This window comes from Leptodactylus fuscus, chromosome 2 (assembly GCF_031893055.1).
Source record: "Leptodactylus fuscus isolate aLepFus1 chromosome 2, aLepFus1.hap2, whole genome shotgun sequence".
Taxonomy (NCBI): Eukaryota; Metazoa; Chordata; class Amphibia; order Anura; family Leptodactylidae; genus Leptodactylus; species Leptodactylus fuscus.
Window position 1 is genome coordinate 110,131,081 of NC_134266.1, and position 24,587 is coordinate 110,155,667.

Genomic DNA, 24,587 nt, shown 5'->3' on the forward strand with positions numbered 1-24,587 from the left:
TGTCCTTTAAAAGTTGGAAGCTATGTACAAGCATACTACATCAGATTATTTTCTGCAGTAGTTGCATTGAGTATACAGAACAGTACAGAGCAACAAACAGCAGCAGACAAATTCCTTCTCCAGTCCCTGGTATAGTCCCACACCAGACACGAACATTCCCTATTTGCTGTGATTTTTTTCAAAGAATGTTGGACAGTTCATCAAACTGGGGAGAGCTGCCAATGATAACTACCTTATCTAGCCAATTACTGCTAAATACCCCGCCCTAATCTATCGAGGAAAGATTTCTCCCAAAAATGTGCAATAACATACAATTCACACAGAGAAAAAACTGAAAATCTCCCCAGCTATGCTAAAGCTATAAATAGAGGAAATAATCCGTGTCCTGTCTTTAGAACAGCAGCCATTTCAACTCTGGTAAGAAACTGGTCTACAAAAATATGGCCGCCGCTAGACAGAACGCATTGAATTATCTGCTGTACTGCTGCTTGAGAACATGGAGGCTAATGAAGTCTATTCAGAACAGCACGTATTGCCACACTGACGTACATTAATGTACGCCGACATCTGTAAAGCTGGAAGCTGCCTTCGCCCTCCTCTCCCCCCTCGCTCTGCTGACACCGGAAGTTGCTCTTGCTGTGTTGTCATTTCCTAGGCTGTGGTTGTTCCGGAGACATTAGGTGGAAGCCTGAGGTAAACATGTCTTGCTGCCTGCTAATAGCTATGGGGGTGACAGGCGCTGGTGTTGGGGCGCTGCTGTTGAGCGTTTGGTTGGTTACTTGCAGAGGTTCACTGACCAACCTTCTATGAGCGCAGACATATTGTGTTAGCCTGAATAGGCAGCGGGTCTTCTCTGTGTCCCTGCACTCTGCTGGCTGTGCGCCTCGTCTTGTCTATGGCGATGTGTTGTCTGTATGTGTCAGTGTTCTTGGAGGTTGTCCCTATGGGAGCTAGAGCCTTCCACATATAGCGCTGTATTTCGTGTCATAACTATCAATGCCATCGACGAGCTAGTGGTAAAGTCTGTGATCTGGACCCCACTCATTTCTCTATTAAAGGGGATATAGAGGGCAGTGCCCCTTGGCCTACTCTATGGAAACTATAAGGCTGGCTCTCTAACATGACTTACTGTCTTACAATGTGACATTTCAGAAAGTTTGGCAGTGTAAAATCCTGATTGCGTGTTTGTTATATTGCATGAAATCAGATCTGCATGGGAATTTATTAGAATCCTATTGGTAGAAAATGGCATATAATATGGACTAAATGGAAACATCCATAGCGTTGTAGAATTTGTTTGCAACCCCTTAATACGTTACCTGTTATATATTCACATTACTGCAAGAACCAACACGTGAACTAAAACTATGGATTATTATAAGGTGTCAGCTCAATGAGTAGTGAGTGCGGAAAGGTGGCAGATCCCTCTATTGTGCTCTGTTATACCGGATAGCAGTAGTGGTCTGAGGTCTCTGCCTTCACTGATCGGAGTGACAGGTAAACTATCAGAAGCACATGTTGTCTGCATCTCCTTTTATCTGGACCTATGCCTTATGTACACATTTCAGTCATTGTAGTCCCCTACAAATCTACCTGAACTATTTGCAGAAGATTTGGGAGCATCTTCCATAAACTTTCATGCTGATATATGTTCCCTGGTTATATGGAGCCTAGTCAGATGAATAGGTGATCATGTAATGTTGTTATCCTCAGCAGCTGAAGTCTGTTTTTTTTTGGCAGGTGTACACTGTGGCTGCATAGAAAAAAAAAAAAATCATTCTAAAATAGTTGTAAATGTAGAAAATTGTAGCACAAGTTATATTAGAAGGTGATACGCGTGTATCACATTGAAAGCAATAGGTAAAAAAGCCTCCCATTGAGTTGAATGGGTAGCGCACGTAAGACCGAACCCATTGAAGTCAACGGGATACTGTTTTACTGCGCTCACTCTTCTGTAATAAATCATTGCACCTTTTTCATGCAAGTGTGTGCAGCAGAATTTTCTTGCAATTGATGTGGGGTTGAAGGACCCTATATCTGCTAAGCACCACATCAGAACGAACTTTGAGTGTGTGGTACCATTGTTTTCTCTTTACTGCGCTCACTCTGAAACGTGTTTACGTGTCAGAATAAGCGGCGCGTTACTCCATGTGAATGCAGCCTTAGACTCAGTTCGGAATGAGATTTATGTGCAACATTTCTTGTTACACACACATCTGTAAACACCCCAGTAAATAAATGTATCATGTTTGATGCATTTGACTATTAGAATACCATATATACTCGAGTAAGCCAAATTTTTCAGCACAGTTTTTGTGCCCCACTCGGCTTATACTCGAGTCAGCAAAAAATAAATATTTTTTTTTTTTAGGAGGTGGGGGGGGGTCTAAAAAGAGAAAGATTTAAAAAAAAAAAAAGTTCTAACTCCCTCCTTTCCCTAGAATACATACAAAAGTAGAAAATTACTGCGAAACACAAACACATTAGGGTGCATTCACACTGAGTAAACGCTAGCTTATTTTGTAGAGTAAAATTACACTTGTAAATTTTGCTATCCCATTGACTTCAATGATATTTTTTTACAAGTGTAAAAATACGCCTGTAAAATGTCATTGAAGTCAATGGGATAGCAAAATTTACAAGTGTAATTTTACTCTACAAAATAAGCTAGCGTTTACTCAGTGTGAATGCACCCTTAGGTATCCCTGTGTCTGAAGGTACCCAATCTACTGAATATAGGGTATCTGCAGTGCTCCTGTTCCGTTGGGAAGGGGTTAATAGGAGTACTGCAGATACCCTATATTCAGCAAGACTGAATTCCAAGTGAGGGAAGAAAAAAAAACAGTCCTCAGGGAAGGGGCAGACAGACAATCAAAACTCCCCCGCCCCTTCCCCAGCATCTACTGCACCCAAAAACTCAGACCATTTTAATTTTTGAAATTTTCCAGTAGTTGCTGCATTTCCCCCCTAGGCTTATACTCGAGTCATTAAGTTTCCCAGTTTTTTTTGTGGTAAAATTAGGGGCCTCGGCTTATATTCGGGTCGGCTTATACTCGAGTATATACGGTAAATAGATGAGAACTTTAAATGGTTTTTGTTTATTTTTTCTTGCTGATGTTTCCTAGTGTTTTGTTGAAATACAGGAAATGCCTACATATGGCCTGTCAGCAACCTGCCCCTTTCGCCGCCCGAGGCGAACTACAGAAAGCCCCCCCCGCCGGGAGGAGGGGGCGTGGCGAAGTGCAGGGGGCATGGCGAAGTGCAGGGGGCGGATCTTAGCGCCGTTCGCCGGCAGAGAGCAGGCACGGAGACGACCTGCTCTCTGCCTGAGCGCGAGAGGAGGCTGCTGGAGCAGCGCTGCTCCAGTGGCCTCCCCAAACCACCGCTCGGTGCTAAGCTGGCTTAGGTAACCAAAAATGCCGCCCTCCCTGAGGCCCTGACATAGCGCCGCCTGAAGCGCTCGCTTCAGGTCGCCTCATGGGAGGTGCGGCGCTGCCTGTCAGCCACTAACTTACATCTGGAGTGACTTGCCTCAGCCAGTCTAGGCATTTCCTTTGAATCAAGGTGGGGCCAGTAAGTAGAAATTAATAGGGTTGCGGTAAGCATCAGAATGGGAATGGAATGGAAGGGACTTCTTCCCCTTTTTTTTTTTTTTTTTTTTAAATAATCAACTCTATCCCTTACGGTCAAGTTCACATCTGTGCCCATGCGCACTTTAGCCAATCCAGCTGGGTTTATGTCTTCTGCCCCGGGAAAATGGACAGGGGACGGAAACCCGGCAGTTAGATTTCAAACCCATGGGTTTGAAAAGTGAGTGTTTTGTACCTGTCCGCGGCGAAACCGGTTTTTTTTTTAACCGGACATACAGGACTTTGTGTCTGGTTAAAAAAAGCGGTTTTACCGCGGACAGGTACAAAACTCTCATGGGAGCTCACTTTTCAAACCCATTCACTTGAATGGGTTTGAAAACTGACTGCCGGGTTTCCGTCCCCTGTCCAATTTCTCGGAGCAGAAAACGGAACCGAGCTGGATTGGCTAAAGCGCTCATGGGCGCAGATGTGATCTTGCCCTTACTAAAATAAATGCATTTCATCAGAAAGCTCCTTTAAAGGGATTGTCCAGGATAAATATAAATCCCTACACTAATATAAACACCCTCCCACTTTCTAAATAACATAATTAATTAAAAATATTTTTTGATTATCCGGTGACAATCAATTTCCGGAAACAGATCATCACTACTACCCCCCCCCCCCTCCTCCATCATACTTACCTTCCAGACTTCTCGCTGCAGGATGGCTCCTCCTTTTTTCTGACTTCTGTCACATCTCTAAGCTTTGCTCTGCGCACTGCTGCCGATAATCCACCTCTATTGCGAGGCTCCCACACATGCGCAGTAGAGGATCCGCACAGCAGGAGGCAGTAGAGGATGTGCACAGCTGAGCAGTCGCAGAAGAAAAGGAGCGAGCCATCTGAGCAGCGAAGTAGGAAGGTAAGTATGATGGCGGAGGGGGGGGGCTAAGTAGGTAGAGAAGGGCTAGTAGTGGGTGAGATAGCTGAGAGACGGGAGAGGTTGTAAGAGAGAGAGGACGGAGGGGGGAGTAAGGTGAGAGGGGTTAGTGTGGAACTTACTTGGCAAGAAGCAAAACCAAGTAAACAAATGCAGGAGATACCAGGAGCTCCTAGAGACACCAAGAAATCACTCAAAAACGGTCAAAGATATATGGGCGCATTTATTAGCCCATTAATAGCAATAACAGACATTTCAATAAAAAAAAATAATAAAAATTGCCCGGAACTCCCCTTTAAAGGGATTCAATCATTAAAACTGAATTTTTTCTCCCTAAACACGTAGGAATAGCCTTAAGAAGGCTATTCTTCTCCTACCTTTAAATGTCTTCTCCGCGCCGCCGTTCTGTAAATATCCCAGTTTTCATTGGTGTGCAAATGAGTTTTCTCGCAGCACTGGGGGCGGTCCCCAGCGCTCAAACAGCACTGGGGGCGTCCCCAATGCTGCGAGAGAACTCTCCAGCGACGGGTTCTTCTTCCTCTCTCCGCTTCATGTTCTTCCGATGGCTTTAAATGGCACGCATGCACAGTCTGCTCTGCCATCGTGCACAACCGACTGGGAATGCCTGCAGCCATTTTCTTGAGCCGCTTATGTGAGCGTACTGTGTAAGTGGCCACAAGAAAATGGCCACAGACATGCAAAGTCGGCTCGCTCTGATGGCAGAGATGACTGTGCATGCGTGCCATTTAAAGCCAGAAGAAACCATCGGAAGAACACGTAGCAGAGAGGGCGTTCCAGAGGAAGAAGAGGCCGTCGCTGGAGAGTTTTCTCGCAGCACTGGGGACCATCCACAGTGCTGCAAGAGAACTAATTTGCATACTGATGAAAACCGGGATATCTACGGAAAGGCGGTGCGGAGAAGACATTAAAAGGTAGGAGAAGAATAGCCTTTCTTAGGGCTATTCCTATGTGTTAGGGAGAAAAGATTCAGTTTTAATTATTGAATCCTTTTAAGGCTCCATTGATATGACATTTTTCTACATCTGTTTAGCAGATCATTTTACCAGATGGAACATATGAATGCAAACAGAAGTCCATCCTTTTCAGATCGAGATCGATGTTTAAAACCAAAAAACATCCCTTTCTGTCCAGTTTTGTTGGTCTGAAACGAAGTTGTGTTATACTAAATTTTTGTGTCTATGTATTATACAAATGTGCTATAAATAGATGTAAAAAAATGCAATCTGAATGCAACCATAGTAAGTATAACAGTCTTCTTTCTCTTTTTCTAGGTTCAAGACGAAGAACATCAGGCTATCCGTTATTAAACGGCTATATAATCCCCTCCCCTCCCCCTTTCATAATAAATAGGTCAGATGGCCACTTGTAAAGTATCAGGACAGGAGGGTGGCCTACCCAGCAGTTCTCGAGGAGATGCTGAAGACTTAGAACTAACAGAATTGGGACCACTCTTGGAAGCGGGAAGAGAAAGAAAGAATCAGACATCAGCCTGTGTAAGCAAATGGTTATTTGTGATAACTAAACGTATCACTTTTTACATTAAAAAAAAAAAAAATCTTTTAATGTTTTAGGTGTTTGTAGTGTTTTTAGTCCCGCTTTTGTTTTCTTATACTTTCAAGCTGCTGATTATAAATGACTGGATCCACAAAATGATTTGATGCCTAACGTCCTGTCCTTCACAAATTGAGTCATATCGAGAATTGAGGTTGCAGCTATCAGTGGAGACATGACCACCCAAGAAAGACAAACTTAACTACTTGTATATTCTTGAAATTTCCTTGCAGGGAGACCCTTATGTACAGCTACTTGGCCTCCGCGACCCAAAAACGGGGGTTGGGTGGATCCATATCTATTGAATAAGTCCCCCCAAAAAATAAATGCAACAGCCCAAATCCGTAGTAAAAAGGTAACAAACGGTTAAGTACAAATCCACTCACTTGATTCCGTTGCTGGTATAACGTGGGTTAATGGATGCAATGCGATCGGTGCTCAGAGATCTCTCCCGGCAGAGACAGGAACAAATGAATGAAAAGTAGCAAGGTCCAGCACGAACGATCAGCCATGATGCCATGAGTAAGGGGGCAACCCCGAAACAATGTAGGCTCTTGTAACCCCTACTGCTGCACATTAAGTTTTTATATGTGAAATAAAAGCTACGTTTTATGATACATGGATGACTGGTCGTTCGTGCTGGACCTTGCTACTTTTCATTCATATCTATTGAGTATTTGTGGGTGTGCCATAAGTGTCCAAATGGGAATTCCCCTTTAAATTCTGTATAAATAAAATGTATTATATGTTATCTCTAGAAGACAAATGTTTTTTAGGTGATCACCGTAGAGATGGTTTCAAAGGCTCTTGACCTTCAGCTGTTATCCCCACTGTAAGTGTGGTGTAGAATATACATGGTGGATGTTCATTTGGATGGCTGTCTATACAGTACATAGATGGTTAGAGTGCAGATGCAGCCTCATGGGGCTTATGGAAACGTGTTAGTTTATTGAGACAACCCCTTCAATGTGGGATTGGTACAAAATGAAATAAGCTACAGGAAAATAAGCTGCAGCATTGCAAGTGTCCATGATGCATAGTGATATTTTTAGCATAAATATAATATTCATTCCATTAAAATATAATTTAACATTTTTTTATTTTTCTACCAGTGTATGTGCAATCAATAAATATTGTGATATACGTTATTATAGAATCTACCTTTTGTCCCTTCTGTGGTCTTGCACCTGATTATCTATTGCCAGAAAAAATCTGTACACCACTTCTCAATGAAGTACAGGCTCATGTATAATGAATGAAAGCTAAGACTAGGTGGGTGTCACTTCAGACATTTTAAAGGGATTCTATCATTAAAACTAATTTTTTTTTTTTCTGCCTACCACGTCGGAATAGCCTTAAGAAAGGCTATTTGTCTTCTCCGCGCCACCGTTCGGTATATAATCCGGTTTTCGTCGCTATGCAAATGAGTTCTCTCGCAGCACTGGGGGCGTCCCCAATGCTGCGAGAGAACTCTACAGCGCTGCCTCCATCTTCTTCAGGAACGGGTCTTCTTCGTGCCTTCTTCCGGCGGTGGCTTTAAACTTCTAGGCCTCAGGCAGCCAACTGCGCATGCCTGCCAGCCACAAGAAAATGACTGCTACAATACTGTGTAGGCAGCCATTTTCTTGTGGCCGGCGGGAATGCGCAGTCGGCTTTGCCTGAGGCCTAGAAGTTTGAAGCCAACCCCTGGAGGAAACGCAAAGATAACTCGTTCCTGAAGAAGACGGAGGCGGCGCTGGAGAGTTGTCTCGCAGCATTGGGGACGCCCCCAGTGCTGTTTGAGCGCTGGGGCCCGCCCCCAGTGCTGTGGGATGACTCATTTGCATACCGACGAAAACCAGATTATATATCCAACAGCATCGCGGAGAAGACATCTAAAGGTAGGAGAAGAATAGCCTTTTCTTAAGGCTATTTCTTCGTGTTAGGCAGAAAAAAATGAGTTTTAATGATAGGATCCCTTTAAGGCTAAGGCCCCATAGCAGGCCACAGCAAAAAAAGCCCTGCGGGATAAACCTCAGAAACAACGCATCGTGTTTTTTCCTGCACCGCTTTTCATGGAAAGTGACTTTCTGCCGGTGTTTCCATAGGTATAATTGACTTGCTGAAATTTCCAAAACCGCAGCAGTTCTGGAAATCACAGTGTGTTCACATGCATATTTTCTGCAGTGTGTGGATGGGATTCGCTAAATCTAGTTTGTAGAGACTGTAAAATGCTGCATTTTTTCCGCAGCGTTTCTGCCACATGGGGCCCCGACCTCAAGAGGACTTTTCTCACTGCAAATCCAGCTCTTTCCATTTCTTAAAAGGCTCTTCACTGATTCTAGCACAGTTGGATTTTTTTTTTCCTAACCCCCACAATTCCCTAGCAATAAGTGCTGTTAGTTTTTGTGTCTGATATACTTCGTGGGCTCTCTGTCAGATGGGCAGTGTCCAGCAGTCAAGGGGTATGATTCTGAGCTGGGGCTGAGAGATTATTATCTAGATCAAAATTATGATTAATTGGATATTTTATCTCGATTATGAATAATGGTGATTATGTAGGCCGTTCTTCTTTTAGAGTGTGTGGTGGGCAGACCTTGCCAGGTTCACCAGCAGATTCATTTGGTCCAAATATGTCCGAACTGGAAATGCTAGTCTCATCAGACCCTAGAATATAATTAGTGTAAGCCCATGGAAGGAGAAAATATTTTTTTAAAAAAAATAGCGTTACCACCCCATTGGGCTCAGGTACTACTGATGGTCCTCTTCAGGCCTCCTGAATGATATCAGGGACTGCTGAAGTTTGACTTCGATGGCACGTGACGTCACGATACAAACATGCAAGCGTTACCAACATGGTCATGCTTTTGTCTTTGTGTCATAATGACACATGACCACTGAGGACCAATCACAGGCCTCAATGGTCCTTGATGTTAGTCTTTGGCCTCTTCTGGCCATCTGAATATCTTTGGAGCGCAGAGTAACACTGTTTTATATATTTGCTCACCTCCAATGGGCCTCTACTACTCTGGTGTTCAAGGTATAATAACAGTTCCAGTTTGGACGTTTTTTTTGTTTGTTTGTTTTTGTCCAAACAAAAATGCAGGTAAAGGCAGTAATAAATAAATGAGTCAAAATAACCAACATGCGCAAAATCACGTTTGTTATCCGTATTGACAGTTTCAAATAATTGCCGAACTCTGAATAAAGCCGCCTTGATGTTTTACAATCAGTTCAGTGTCGCCTATTAATAGAATTGGTGGAAGTGGCGAAAGGACGATTTTCAGCTTTCATCCAGTACCAAGATCGTAGTTCTACTAGCATTATTTCCAGTGATCTCGCTAGTCAAAAGCACCATCAGAATTGGCATATTTACACTCTTTGACTTTATTTAAAAAAAAAAAAAAAAGAGCTATGTCTCATTCACATGTGTAAAGGATTACAGGTATAACCTATTTAGACACTAAGCATTGCCACAAGATGGTGTAAAAGTGCTTCTCCCACTGCTACAAACTCCATACAACCTAGGCCACCTGCAGATTAGCCCTTCAGATGTTGTGATCAGTATCTCTTATTGCATCTGGGTGGTTGGGAGGAGCCCTGTCTTTCACCCCCTTGGCCCCCTTGCATTGAGATCATGGAGTTGCAAGGGGCTCCCATGGCGGCCAGGAGGTCAATCAATGGCCTTCTAGCTGCAAGATGTGTGATAGGAGAGGACGAAGGTTCAAGTTGCCCTGTGGGACAGTCAAAAAAAAAAAAAAAGGTTTTAAGAGTAAGACGTTTACAACAAAGGATGAAAAAAATAAAAGTTCAACAAGCCATTTAAAAAATAAATTATGCATTTTCTAGTCCAAACTATAGTGTCTCTTCCTAAAAGAAGGAATAAATTGATCATGTAATGTACATAAATTGTACCGTTGTAAATTGTACATAAATAGTACCAATAAATACTACAACTTGCCCTGCAAAAAAGAGCCCTGCTATAATTCTTGTCAACAAAAAAAGAAAGGCTATTCGTCTCTTACCTTTAGATGTGATCTCCGCCGCGCCATTCCTTAGAAATACTGTTTTTTACTGGTATGCAAATTAGTTCTCTCGCAGTGATGGGGGCCGGCCCCAGCCCTGGAAATACGATGGGGGTGTCCCCACTGCTGCTCGAATACACGATCCTGCGACGCTTCCATCTTCAGCTGGATCCTGCCCTCTTTCGTTGTCTTTCTTCGGCACCTCCGACGCCTGCGCAGTTGGCTCTGCCAGTGAGACACTAGTAGAGCCGACTGCGCATGTGTGCAATTGCGGCCTGTGCAGTCGGCTCTACTAGTTTCTCACTCGGAGGTGCCGAAGAAAGACGACGAAAGAAGGGGAGGATCCAGCAGAAGATGGAGGCATTGCAGGATCATGTTCTCGAGCAACAGTGGGGACGCCCCCATCGGATTTCCAGCGCCCGGGCCCGCCCCCATCGCTGCGAGAGAACTAATTTGCATACCGGTAAAAAACGGTATTTCTAAGGAATGGCGCTGCGGAGATCACATCTAAAGGTAAGAGACGAATAGCCTTTCTAAAGGCTATTACGACATCTTATCCACAAAAAAAAGGGTTTTAATGGTAGAATCCCTTTAATGTTTGCAGGACAAATTGTTCTTCATAATGGTACCATTTATCATTCTGCACAATGTACTGGGAAGCTGAAAAAAAAAATTCAGAATTGGGTGGAATTGGAAAAGTTCATTTCTGCGCCTTTCTTATGGGCTTCATTTTCATGGAATTCACTGTGCAGCCAAAATGACAGTCATCTGTATTCTATGTTTCGGACGCTTTCCACAAGTGATAATGATGATTCAGCAGCCCTAACAAGAGAGTGGTGGACACGGAAGGAACCTCTGTGCTCTGGGTGCTCCTGCAGTTTCTGTAGTTATAAATTGCCATAGTACTTGGCACCTGTTCACATTGGAATGTACTGTTTTGAATTTTCTTTTGTGATTGTACTAGAAGCTATGTAGTGAATTAATACCTATTACTACTTATAGGGAAATGAAAACCAAGCAGCAAAGGTGTCTCAAGAAGAAGAGGAAGAGGAGGAGGTTAGGGTACTGACCCTACCACTTCAGGCACATCATGCCATGGAGAAAATGGAAGAGTTTGTCTATAAGGTGAGGAAATTGGCTTGCACTGCTTCTTGTATCTCTAGCGCAACATCTAAAATTATTTTATAACATACCATTATCGTTTACAGTATTTGTAATCCATCACTTCCTTGTTTGTAAAAAAAAAATAAAAATAAAAAAAAAATTGTTTCCAGTGAGTCACAGATACTGCAATTAAAATAAAGGTTTTGCTGGTTCCCTTCAGTAATACTCTTAAAGGAGGTGTTTTGTTTTTTTGATAATATGCTTCTCTGGCTGGAGCTAGACACCAACCTAACACTGAAGTTTTCTACCTCTTTTTTTTGCCCTTCAAAAGTACCCCTCAATATAGTGTCCGTCTACCTCCAGTTTAGCTCTGCCCCCAAATTAGCGTGTAGCTTCGCCCATCACATAGCGTGATCCTATGGGACGTCTGAAGGGCCTGTGAAGTCATCACAGTTCGCCCTCCTTTATCTGACAGCAGGAAGCTAGGTCACGTGTGGTGCAGACACAGGAACAGCTACAGACACAGGCTCGCTCCCGTGCACTTAGCCCCTCCTCCCTCCCCCTGTGAGCAGGCAGCTACATCACTTGGGAAATGAGCAGATAATTCCCATAGGCTATAGAAACACTGTGTCAACAATGAAGTGAATAAACTAAGATAGTGGACAAACAAAGCAATTTTGCTGAATCAGTGTATTTAGGAAAAGTCTTAAATCAACATAAACAAGCAGTGTAGATCAGGCATGTCAAACATGCGGCCCTTTACAGGCATATCTGCGGCCCGCACAAAAGTCTCAAACTTTGTCTCTAAGAGACAAAGTTTGAGACTTTTGTGCGGGCCGCAGAGGTGCAATACTCTCGTGGCTACTCGCTACTACACGCTGCTGTGTAGACGTGATGTGATGACGTCACATCGCGTCTAAATCTTCAGGTGGAAGCTGCGCGGCTTCCGCCCCCGGCAGCACCCTCCTATGTCGGCTCATTCATTTCAGCTGACAGTGGAGGGGAAAGCCACGACCGCGATGGTCGCGGCGGGCGGGTTTTGACCAGAGAGAGACGCGGATCGCCGCGTCTCTCTCGGTGTCAAAACCCGCGCGGGCAGTTCACGTGTGAACTAGCCCGAGAGAGAGAGTGCGGTGGGGGAGCAAGGACTCGGAGTCGTCGGAGAAGGTAAGTTTAATGTGTGTACGCATAGAGGTGGAACGTGAAACTGAGGGCAGATGAAGGAGGGGATGGCATGACACTGGGGGCAGAGATGGAGAGGACGGCATGACACTGGGGGCAGAGATGGAGAGGACGGCGTGACACTGGGGGCAGAGATGGAGAGGACGGCGTGACACTGGGGGCAGAGATGGAGAGGACATGAATCTGGGGGCAGAGATGGGGGGACATGAATCTGGGGGCAGAGATGGGGGGGACATGAATCTGGGGGGCAGAGATGGGGGGAATATGAATCTGGGGGGCAGAGATTGGGGGGGATATGAATCTGGGGGGCAGAGATGGGGGGGATATGAATCTGGGGGGCAGAGATTGGGGGGATATGAATCTGGGGGCCAGAGATGGGGGGGTATGAATCTGGGGGGAAGAGATGGGGGATATGAATCTGGGGGGCAGAGATGGGGGGGATATGAATTTGGGGGGCAGAGATGGGAGGGACATGAATCTGGGGGCAGAGATGGGGGGGACATGAATCTGGGGGCAGATGAAGGGTGTATATGTAAACAGATAATTTTCTTTTATGAAACTAACAAAATCTCAGAGAACAAGGCTGACTGATCACCACTTATAATCTAAAAAAGATTGAAAAAAATGATAGCAAATAAATGTTTAGTTTTTAATTGCTGTATTTTTGTTAAATATATGTTGCTGTTACATATTACTACTTCATATCTTGTTTTCATGACTGCTGTTAAAATAAGTGTGTGACATTAGCTGCTGTGTGCGGCCCTTGCAACAACCTCTTGTTACTCATGTGGCCCTCGGGGTACCCTGAGTTTGACATGCCTGGTGTAGATAGAATCCTTGTTATGGGACAACCCCCTTGGGTGAATCTGAAATATTTGGAAATTTCAGGTCAAATCTGGTTCTAAAAAAACCAGTTTGCTCATTCGCAGGTTCTACTGTTATACTTGAGCTATATACCTAGTTGGGATTAGCATATTTATATGCAGCTGTAGTTCTTCCCAATCTGTTTTCAACTGAAGATATCTCCAGAAATTATAAAGGTACAACTGTGACCATGGTGTCAAATGAAAAATGAGAAACTCAGTTCTATGTATATAATGCCTGATATATATATGTGTCTGAAGTGATGCCAATCTCCAGCCTCCGCTTCTGTGCATTATACTTGTGTTCTTAGGCTGGTTCACACTATCCTTGTAAATGTCATTTGCTGTCAGATGACGGCAATCAACATTAACCGTTGCAGAGAATGGACACAGTCTGTGTTTGCTCCCATTGACAACATGACAGATGCTATCTTGTGTCATTTTTGTTTACTTTTGTAACAGAAAAAGTTTCAGCAAAATCTGCCCTCCAAGAGCCAAATGATGATCATTTCTTTCAGAGCTCTGCCATGTGCAGTGGGTTACAACTACATATAGAGTATTTCTCTACCCAGGAAAAAAAAATGTACAACAGGTTGCGGGGTGTTTTTAGGTCCAAACTAGATTGTGTCCTTTAAGTTGCACAATGTGTATTTCTCCCCCAAGCAGTTAAAATAGTTTGTTAGAAGAGAAACCAAAGACCTTAGTGTAAAAATGTATTCTGTGTAGACGTAAGAATGTGCCTGGAGTTATAAAGGAGGAGGTTGTTGCTGGCTAGTGATTCACTAAAGTGAAAAAGTCTTATCTTGAAGTTTTAGCAGAGCAAGAAAAGTTCCCCAAGCCGCAGTGTAGCTGAGAGTAGCAGCAGCAACAGTTAATTTGTGTCTTTTCCAGCAGCCTTCTCTCTCCCTTCCCTCTACATAGTTTAATATGTAAAAAGTAACTCTGCTTGGCAAATGGAGAAGAAAGTGGTTTTGTTTTGTTTTTGTTTTTTCTTAAATATTCCAAAGTTTCTTATTTTCACCTATAATATTTATTTATGAAATGTTGTTTTAGAAATAGAGGTATACTTTAAATGAAACTAATGTGTTTAGAATCCTGGCTGACTTTACAATGTGCATTTTTTTGTTTTTGAAAAATATATACTGCTAAGTTTAGGACCTTAAGTCTAGCTTTTATATTTTTATAAAAGGTATGGGAAGGCCGGTGGAGAGTTATTCCGTACGATGTACTACCTGATTGGCTTAAGGACAATGACTATCTTTTACATGGACACCGTCCACCAATGCCTTCATTCCGAGCCTGCTTCAGGAGCATTTTCAGAATCCATACGGAGACTGGAAATATATGGACTCATTTACTAGGTAAATTTCTGAATGTTGCTTAAATACCTGTTTTGACATTCCCCATGAAGTAACAATTTTGGAGTATCGTTTTTTGTAACTCTCTTTTGTGCTTTTCCCCTGTTATTCCTCCTAAAATGTATAAGTACTTAGCTAACTGGGTGTTACTAGTTGGGGATGTGTCCCTGCATATTGTGGCAATGTCACCACTGATATATATAAGCATCTGCCTGCAACTTCGTCTTCAGGTTGGTGGTGGCACTGAGTCGTGTAAAGTTGGTGTATTGGTGGTGGAGATGATCCGCCATGCGCCATGGCGGACCCCCTTTGGTCCTGGGGTGGTGGCCCCCGGCAGGATGGAGTCGTCTGGCCCCGCAGAGCAGGCGGCATGGCTGCGTCGCTCCGGAGCCGCCGCCATGTTTGCCACCACCAACCCGCAGACAAAGTTGCGGGCAGATGCTTATATATACTATCCGGTCTTTCAGCAACTTGTGTGGATGGAAAATGTCCTTTTTATTGTAAAATGCAGTACAAAACATATCAGTCCACACTGGGACCTTTCTCAAGGTCAAACTCCAGTTTCTCAAGGTTCCAGTTTGGACCGATATGTGGTGTACTGCTTTTTCCAATAAAAGGACATTTTCCATCCATACAAGTTGCTGAGAGACCAGATTGTTTTTTCTATTGCTGCTGCAATTGTTTTTCTTTAAAATTACTGAGATGATGTATTTTCAACTCTAATGTACAGGGACAGACCCAAAAATGTAACCTCCAGGTGATTAACTACTCATACATTTCTATGGGGAGTAACAGTAGAATGGCACAACATGGTTAAAAGAAAAACTGCTCTAGATTTGTTATTTCATGGGGAGTGCAATTGTTCACTAAAACTCTTTAATGGAAGCTTTAACTTGTAAGAATTCTTCTATAGGACTGGCTATAAATACGTGGGTGAGATCTATTTCTGTTCTACTTGAAATATAGTTTTTTTCACCCTTTGAAAAATGTCGGAGTTATATCTCTCCATTAATGCATGTTCTTAACTTTTGAGACCATTGGGTCTGCTCACTCTTTGTCCTTGTGAAAGCCAATGCATACAACATGCACACTCTTTTCAGAGTACTTATTAAAGAGGGTTTTCAGTTCCAAATACATTTTTCATACTTCTGTGCTATCCATATGATAGATCATCAGTATGTGATCTGTGGGGGTCTGACACCTGGTTCTGGGACAGATTAGCTATTCCAGAAGCCTCTAGATACTGAAAGCTACAGTACTGGACTGGGAGCAGATGCATTTTGCCCGTATTGAAGTAATAGGAGCAGAGCTGCAGCCCCATCCGCAGGGGTACTGCCACTCCCCTTCCCCATCCACTATGGTAGCTTCCAGAGCAGCGGATCTGTGTGGCGTGTGGGTGTCAGTCCCCCAGAGATCACATACTTATGGCCTATCCTGTGGATTTGTCATCAGTATGAAAAATCCATTTTGGGATGGAAAACCTCTTTAATAATATCCAGGTTGCCCATAGACTATCTGCGTCCGGTCAGTTCATTCTTAACTCTACCCGTACGATCTTGCAGTGTTAAGAGGCTGCATGAAATCGTGCTGCTGCAGAACTGTAGAGAACCCAGATCAGTTCTGCAGTTATGATCAGAAGGCTGCATTCGTCCTGTAAATGGAGCTAATGTATCAACCCCAGTAACAGGAGAAATCAGCCAAAAAAAAAAAACGTTCTGATGCCCCCCACAAAGGCCCTCAAAACCACATGTTCAAAAAAAAACTGAAAATATGTCTGGTCCTGAACCAGGGAAAATAACCTAGTACTGACTTGGTTAAATTAGAAAGTCAAGGGCAATAACCACACAATACAGGACATCTGGATACATATGATTTTCTTTGCATGCATTCTGGTTTTCAGTTTCTATTTTTGTTTAATTTTCTTTGCTTCCCCGTTCATACAGGTTTTCTACTGTTCCTTTTCCTGGGGGTTTTGACGATGCTCAGACCTAATATGTACTTCATGGCTCCTTTACAAGAGAAGGTGGTTTTTGGAATGTTCTTTTTGGGGGCTGTGTTATGTCTCAGCTTCTCCTGGCTGTTTCACACTGTGTACTGTCACTCAGAGAAAGTATCCCGCACATTTTCGAAGTAAGTATGTTCAGATCCTATGCTGTTTACCTACTTACATGCCTGCAGTCTTAAGGTAAAGGATTTGTGTGGATGTTTTAAAGGGAATCTTTCAGCAGGAAAATCTGTATCAAACTAATGATCGCACCTTATAGAGTAGCTTCTACACTTTCCAGAAATGTATTTTATATTCTGCATTGCAGCTACATTTTCATGAAAACAAGTTTTAGTTGTATGCAAATTAGCTAAAAAGGGCTTTAGGGGTGTGCCTTCTACAAGGGCTTTGCTTTTTGGAAAGTAGAAGGTTAAGGCTGAGGCCCCACGTTGCGGAAACGCAGCTTTTTTGTTGCAGATTTTGCTGCGGTTTTTTGAGCCACAGCCAAGAATGTCTACAAATGGAATGGGAAATATATAGGAAGCTGTTATACTTAGAATCTTCTGCTCAATCCACTCCTGGCCTTGGCTCAAAAAGCCACAACAAAAGAAGCTGTGTTTTCGCAACGTGGGGCCTCAGCCTAAGGGTGGCTATCTAGAGCCGAAATCCAAGCAGGAGAAGAGACTCCCCTAAAGCCCTTTTTGGCTACTTTTCATAATAATAAATAAAATTATGATTTTCATGAAGATGGAGCTGCAATTCAGAATAAAAAAAAAAAAAAAAAAAAAAAAAAAAAAAACATCTTTGGTAAGCATAGAAGCAGCCCTACAAGGCACTGTCAATAGTTTGATACTAATTTTCCTGCTGTCAGACTCCCTTTAACAATGATTGAAATAATACTTTAGAGATGTCAGTACTGCTAATGCTTAAACAATACACTTATGTATGTTACACTAATGATATGTATTTAAAACTGTAAAAAAATAATACATTTTCTGAGCTCTGTAATTCCATAGATACACTTTTCTGATTACATAAAAAATTGAGGTACAAGAATTTAGGGGGAAAAACATTTTAATTTTTTTTTTTTTCAAAATTATTCATTTGTTTTTGTTTCTGGAAATTAGAAAAATCTAGGCTAAGGTATTACACAGTTAGTAGTAGAGTGTTTCTGGATTTTCAGCAGAAACCTGAGCAGCACTATTGAGCATTTTGTTGAGCTCTTTCAATCTGGAAATCTGTTCTGAGATCTGTTATGATCAGACTTTGCCACTATAAACATATCACATGTTCTTCCCTTAAAGCCATTCAGGTTTGATCGTCTTCTACATTGGTATGATTTTTGTACAAGAATGTTTAGCGTTGTCCTGTGAGATCAGGAGAGGACGGAGGGAGATGGTTCTAATGATATGAGATGGGGGTCATAACCAGGCCAGAACCCCAGGGCCCAATGGAGTGAAGTAATTTTAACTCCCCAGACCTCCCTCTTAACAGTAAAATGTCATAATATTGAGAACATTTATGGTTTCCATGAATGTGTCTTTTGTACTAACCAGATTCACTTTTTCAGGCTGGACTACTCTGGTATTGCTTTACTGATAATGGGAAGCTTTGTGCCCTGGCTGTATTACTCATTTTACTGCTCTCCTCAACCACGTCTCATATACCTGTCCATAGTCTGTGTGCTGGGCATTAGTGCAATTGTTGTAGCACAATGGGATCGCTTTGCCACACCAAAGCATAGACCAACGCGAGCAGGTAATTTTAATAATGTTAAAACAACAGAAAAAGAGGATATGTGTATTCAAGGTATACGATTCTCATGGCGTTCATATGTAATTTGTGAGTTACTATCATTTTTACTGGCTTTAATAGTACCCGTATATACCAGAGTATAAGCCGACCCCCTAATTTTACCACAAAAAACTGGGAAAACTTATTGACTCAAGTATAAGCCTAGGGGGGGAAATGCAGCAGCTACTGGAAAATTTCAAAAATTAAAATGGTCGGAGTTTTTGGGTGCAGTAGTTGCTGGGAAAGGGGAGGGGGTGTTTTGGTTGTCTGTCTGCCCCTTCCCTGAGCCTGAGGACTGTTTTTTTTGTTGTCGTCCCCCCCCCCCCCCCACTTGGAATTCAGCCTGGCTGGATATAGGGTATCTGCAGTGCTCCTATTAACTCCTTCCCGACGGAACAGGAGCACTGCAGATACCCTAAATTCAGTAGACCGGGCACTGTCCAACACAGGGATACCTAATGTGTTTGTGTTTCACAATCATTTTCTACTTTTGTATGTATTCTAGGGCAAGGAGTGATTTAGAACTTTTATTTTTTTTTAAAGCTTCTTTTTTTCCCACTATTTTATGGGAGATTCTATACATTAATATTGCGGCTGGTCATAGACCCCCACCACCACCCTAAAAAAAAATATTTTTTTTTCTTTTGCTGACTCGAGTATAAGCCAAGGGGGGCTTTTTCAGCACAAAAACTATGGTGAAAAAATTTGGCTTATACTCTAGCATATACGGTAATCATTTTTATTTTTGCCTTCCATTGCAAAATGGTAATAATTTTCTCATGACTGGAATTTTCTCCCTTAACACTGGGAAACAAGTGATTCTGGATGACTTTCTGGATACTAAATACTAAAGGGAGTCTATTGGCAGGAAAATTGGTACGAAACTTATGACAGTACCTTGTAAGGCGGCTGCTACCATTTCCAAAGATTGCTTTCTTCTTCCACATTGCAACTCCGTTTTCCTGTGTTTCATTATTATGCAAATTATCCAAAAAAACGCTTTAGGGGCCTTTCTTCTTCTGGTGGGTTCACACTCTGCTCTAGAGAATTGCCCTTAAATGCCACCCAGCTCCTTTCTACATTGCTAGAGTGACATCTCCCACTTGATCAATAATAATAATAATACATTTTATTTATATAGCGCCAACATATTCCGCAGCGCTGTACAATTTGTAGGGTTCAAATACAGACAGAAAGATACATTACAAAGAAAATCATTTCACACAATGGGACTGAGGGCCCTGCTCGCAAGAGCTTACAATCTATGAGGTAGAGGGGGTGACACAAGAGGTAGCAGGGGCGGTATTGCTTATGCAGAGGTCAGACCCTTTTGTAATAGAGGTGACTGTCATTGCATAAACATAAGACTTTATGAGCCGTCGACAGTCGTGTCCTTTAACATGTGGATGGAGCTTGGACCTATGAAGTTAACATGAGATGACATCATATCATGTGGGGAAATGTGGGAGCGGGGACAGAGGAGGGTTAAGGGTTTACGTTAGACATTGTGATAGGCTTGTCTGAAAAGATGCGTCTTTAGTTTGTGTTTGAATCTGTAGAAATTGGGAGTTAATCTGATTGTCCGGGGTAGAGCATTCCAGAGAAGTGGTGCAGCTCAGGAGAAGTCTTGTATATGAGCGTGGGAGGTTCTGATAATAGAGGATGTAAGTGTTAGGTCATTGAGTGAGCGGAGAACACGGGTTGGGCGGTAGACAGAGATGAGGGAGGAAATGTATGGAGGTGCGGCATTATGGAGAGCCTTGTGGATGAGAATAATAACTTTATATTTTATTCTATAATGAATAGGCAGCCAGTGTAGTGACTGGCAAAGACCCGAGGCATCGCTGTAGCGTCTAGCCTGATAGATGAGCCTGGCCGCTGCATTCAGAATAGATTGTAGAGGGGAGAGTTTAGTGAGGGGACGACTGATTAGTAAGGAGTTACAGTAGTCAAGGCGAGAATGAATCAGAGAGACAATAAGTGTCTTTAGTGTATCTCTGGTGAGGAAAGGGCGTATTCTGGAGATGTTTTTGAGGTGGAGGTGACATGAACGTGCGAGTGATTCAATATGAGGGTGAAGGAAAGGTCTGCGTCAAACATGACCCCACTTTTTCTGTACTTATGGGCAGTAATCTGGAGCAGAGAGGGGTAACCATGGCAGGAGAAGCCCTTGTCATCTAAGATGTATAAAAATAAAATTCTAAATTTCAATGTGGAATAAGAAATAAAGCAAATAACTGGCACTCAATTAGCTGCTCAAATACTTCACTTTAGTTACATCCGTATTTCAAATAATGAAACGTTTCGGTCAGAAGAATCTGGCCTTCATCTGTCAATAAGTAGAAATTCTATCCAAGTAAAAGGCACAAAATTCATGTGTAAAAATAACGACTAGAAAACAACATATATACATAAAAAAATAAAGCTAGAAAACGAAAGGAAATATATGGAGAAACATATCAGAAGGTTCCATAATGAATGATGTTAGGAGTGTCAACATATGATCATGTGGAGGCTACAGGTCTGGTGCCCTGCTTACTAATACAAATAAGCCGCATAACCTGAAATATAAATAGAAAATTAGAGAGCCTATACAATTTTACCAGATGTAGAATGAAAAAATGGTCATAGGAAGAAGGCAATGGTAGCATGAAGTAGTGTGTATGGGGAGATCCCCAGTTTAATTAGCAGTGAAATTGTCGCCAGAGGAACCAGAAGTGACGTCCTCAAACCAGTAAACGGGAGAGGGAGGAAGAAGAGAAATGAGAAAGTGGAAATAGATATAGAAGGTCCAGGAGAGGATGGAGGACATAGGGGAACCTAAAATAAGAATAAGAAAGGCATCTTTGGAAAGTGTACAAACAACCATACAAAGTACTGTCATTAGCTTGATACCTATTTTCTTCTGACAGACTCCCTTTAATACTAAATACTATAAAAATAAGTTAAAGGGGTTTCACTACAAAAGACATTTATAGCATATCCACAGGGTATGCCATGAATTAGATGCACCTCTAGGACCCACACCTGTTTCTAAAATGAACCCCCACAGGCTTTGTCACCTGGTGCTGTGTAGGACCTGCATGCATCAGACATTTATGGTATATCAAGTGGATCATTACAGTAGTAACAGTTCTGTCCCTGGGTCCATTTGTTGGTTGTGGAACATAATTACACATAATGGTCATCTTGTGAAACAACATTTTTGTGTAACTGGTGTTTTGCTTTGATTTAGATTTGTGTGTTGATAACCCAGCTTGGCAGAATCAGACAAACACATGCACACAGGATTTAGCCATCGTTGTCTTTTTTGTTTCTAGTTCAGCCATATATATTATAATAAAATGCATACAATAAACATTAAAAACCTAAAAGTATAGCACTGTATAGTATAAATTTTCCTCAAGATAATCTATTATTCATCTTGTCTTTTTAGGTGTATTTTTAGGACTTGGTCTGAGTGGCATTGTTCCTACTCTCCATTTCACTATTGCAGAGGGATTTGTTAAAGCGACTACAGTGGGTCAGATGGGCTGGTTCTTCCTAATGGCTGTTATGTACATAACAGGAGCTGGTCTGTATGCAGCACGGATCCCTGAACGTTTCTTCCCTGGAAAGTTTGATATCTGGGTAAATATAGTTATCTGTCATTTTGAATTTAGATAAGAGTGAGAGTGAAGAAGCTTAGTCTTAACATGTTCCACAATGACTGTATTGCAAGATAAGGAGAATACTTTAAGCTGTGTGCAGGTATTATTTGTTTGGCAGCATACATTATAATAAGATTGTTTCTCTATTTGTCCATTTTGTTTTCCAGTTTCAGTCTCACCAGATCTTTCATGTCCTGGTTGTAGCTGCTGCTTTTATCCACTTCTATGGTGTTTCCAACCTGCAGGAGTTCCGTTATGGGCTGGAGGGTGGCTGCACAGACGATTCTCTTCTGTAATGGCTGGACATAAGTAGAATTTCCTCTTTCCTCTGGAGATTTACAAAGGGAAGAGTTAGAGAACTAAACCAATTTAGTACCCAATTGTATTTTCACAATATGCCCAGAAGACCTTCGTTCTAAGGCCGTGGTCATGATTATCTCCTCATTCTGAAATACAAAAGTACTTCATGCACAAGACATGAGAGGATAAAACTGAAGCTAAGCTGTATATAGAACATTAACTTTATGTTGGCTTGTGCGATAAGTGGAAAGGGGCACTAGTTCTATTACTTTACTGAATATCAAGGTCTCCGCTACATCACTCTACATCTTTCTACCGGTTGTGTTTTCAATCTAGAATCTGGTGTAAACATAACTTTCTGGGATGTCACATATTTTGATTTGATACTTCTTGTACTGATGAGAGTACGATGTCATATGAGCAAAGCATTAGTGGAGTTTCTATTTGATGGCAACTTTCTTGGAATACTGAGCACTTGTTCCTGTTACACTGTATAACTATATTCCAATGCACATGTGCAAGTATATGAGGGCTTTCTGCCGCTAGAGATTTTTCAAAAATATTTCATTTTACACAAATCTAAATGCTATTGTTATTCTAATTTCTTCATTACAGCTTTGTGCCTATAAGGGTATGTATGTTCATACAATGCAATTTGGAGCTGGTTTTGAGGCACACCACCCGATCTTATTCATTTCCATGAGGGACAGATTCAGATTTTTTTTTCTGCTAGTCAATGTTTTTTTTTAATCTAGCAGAAAGAGAAGCATCCTTCTTGTTCTTCAGGTGAATTCTGCCTGAAACTCCCATTGACATGAATGGAAGGCAGATTTTAGAACATCAAAATCAGGTTCCAATAATTTCCTCAATTTCCTGAAGTGAACATAACCTAAAAGTAAAAGAAGCTGAGATGTCAACTCTGATGCGTGAGAGCTGCTGTATCTATCCCCATGTTTATTGTGGTCAGTGGTGATTTGTTTTTTACTTTATCAATCTAACAGTTATCCAGCCTTAAGGAGTCCAAAATAGACTGTCTGTAGAGAGACCATAAAACAGGAGCATCTATATAAGCTCTACAGTATGAGGACCCAAATAAATCAGTTTCCTAAACCAGTGTGAGTGTCAGTGGAATATTGTCGTTAAGCTACACAAAGCGTCTGGTAGCAGTTTTGACCATACATATATATATATATATATATATATATATATATATATATACACACACATACACACACACACACACACACACACACACACACACACACGTTCACACAGCTGGAATAATGGTCATTCAGGGGTGATGGTTTTTGAAAATCTATGTTTCAATGCCTCCTGCATTGGGATTGCAAGTGTCCAGGAGAGGGCTCCATTATGTACACCTTTCTCAAACTTATAACTTAGTGGTTTTTCAGGATTATCATATCAACAGTCTATCCTTAGAAAATTGGTGAGGTCCCAAGACTCCTCACCCCCACTAATCATCTGTTTAAGGTGGCTGAAGGGTTCAGAATAGCTCTGTGGCCTCTTCACTGGTTACCAGTTACATAGCTGTACACTGCTTAGTAACTGTGCTCGCCATTACATTTGGTTCATTCAATTTTGGATGAGCAATAAGCATGATGTCACTTACCTGTGAAGTAGAAGTAGCATTTGTAACAGCTGATCATTTGGAGGGCAGGTCAGACACCAGCAATCTGCTAATACTTATCTATCCTAAGGATTGGTCATCAACATTTAATTCCTCTAAAACCCTTGTAAAAGTTGCAGCTGTGACTTTTAACAGAAGTGTCTTCCTGTCAACATCATAATAAAGAGAGGACATTATAATTTAATAGTATATCTCTTAAAAGTAAAAAAAAAATGTAAATGTTGAATCTTCTTGCATGCCTAACAGTTGAAGAGAATCTATCAACTCCCAAATTGCTATTACAGCAAACATATAGCCATGTAATGTAGTTTCAAGCTAGTCATACATTTTGTTTGAATAGTGTGTGTTGCTTGCAGAGGAAAACAATATTTTATTCAATTTCCAAATTAGATTTTTGGAGCACCAAGGCCATGTATTTTTGGCAGGGATCATCATGCATCTGACCATATCAGTTTCCTGCAATCCATCGCTCTTGATGGATATCTCTTTTCATCTCCTGCCTTCTCACTTCTTTGTACCAAGTGTCATGCCTTTGACACATTCAAGTGCATCAGAGGTACAGGATTTGATTGAAAATGACAGACTATTATGGAATGAGAAAGGCATCAATCCATAGCC

At 41.9% G+C, this 24,587-nt stretch overlaps 1 protein-coding gene across 2 annotated transcripts; it reads left to right on the forward strand.

The window, feature by feature from the left end:
* The first annotated feature begins 603 nt into the window (after positions 1-603).
* On the forward strand, positions 604-23,431 carry ADIPOR1 (adiponectin receptor 1). Of its 2 annotated transcripts, none has more exons than XM_075264395.1 (8): positions 604-693; positions 5,803-6,024; positions 11,089-11,211; positions 14,425-14,596; positions 16,537-16,723; positions 18,148-18,335; positions 21,808-22,001; positions 22,189-23,431. In XM_075264395.1, exons 2-8 carry the CDS (start codon positions 5,887-5,889, stop codon positions 22,315-22,317), a joined length of 1,131 nt encoding a protein of 376 aa, XP_075120496.1. In that variant the 5' UTR covers positions 604-693; positions 5,803-5,886; the 3' UTR covers positions 22,318-23,431. The 2 variants fall into 2 exon arrangements, with proteins under 2 accessions (XP_075120496.1, XP_075120497.1); XM_075264396.1 differs by having other exon boundaries at positions 613-693; positions 5,810-6,024.
* Positions 23,432-24,587: the final 1,156 nt, after the last annotated feature.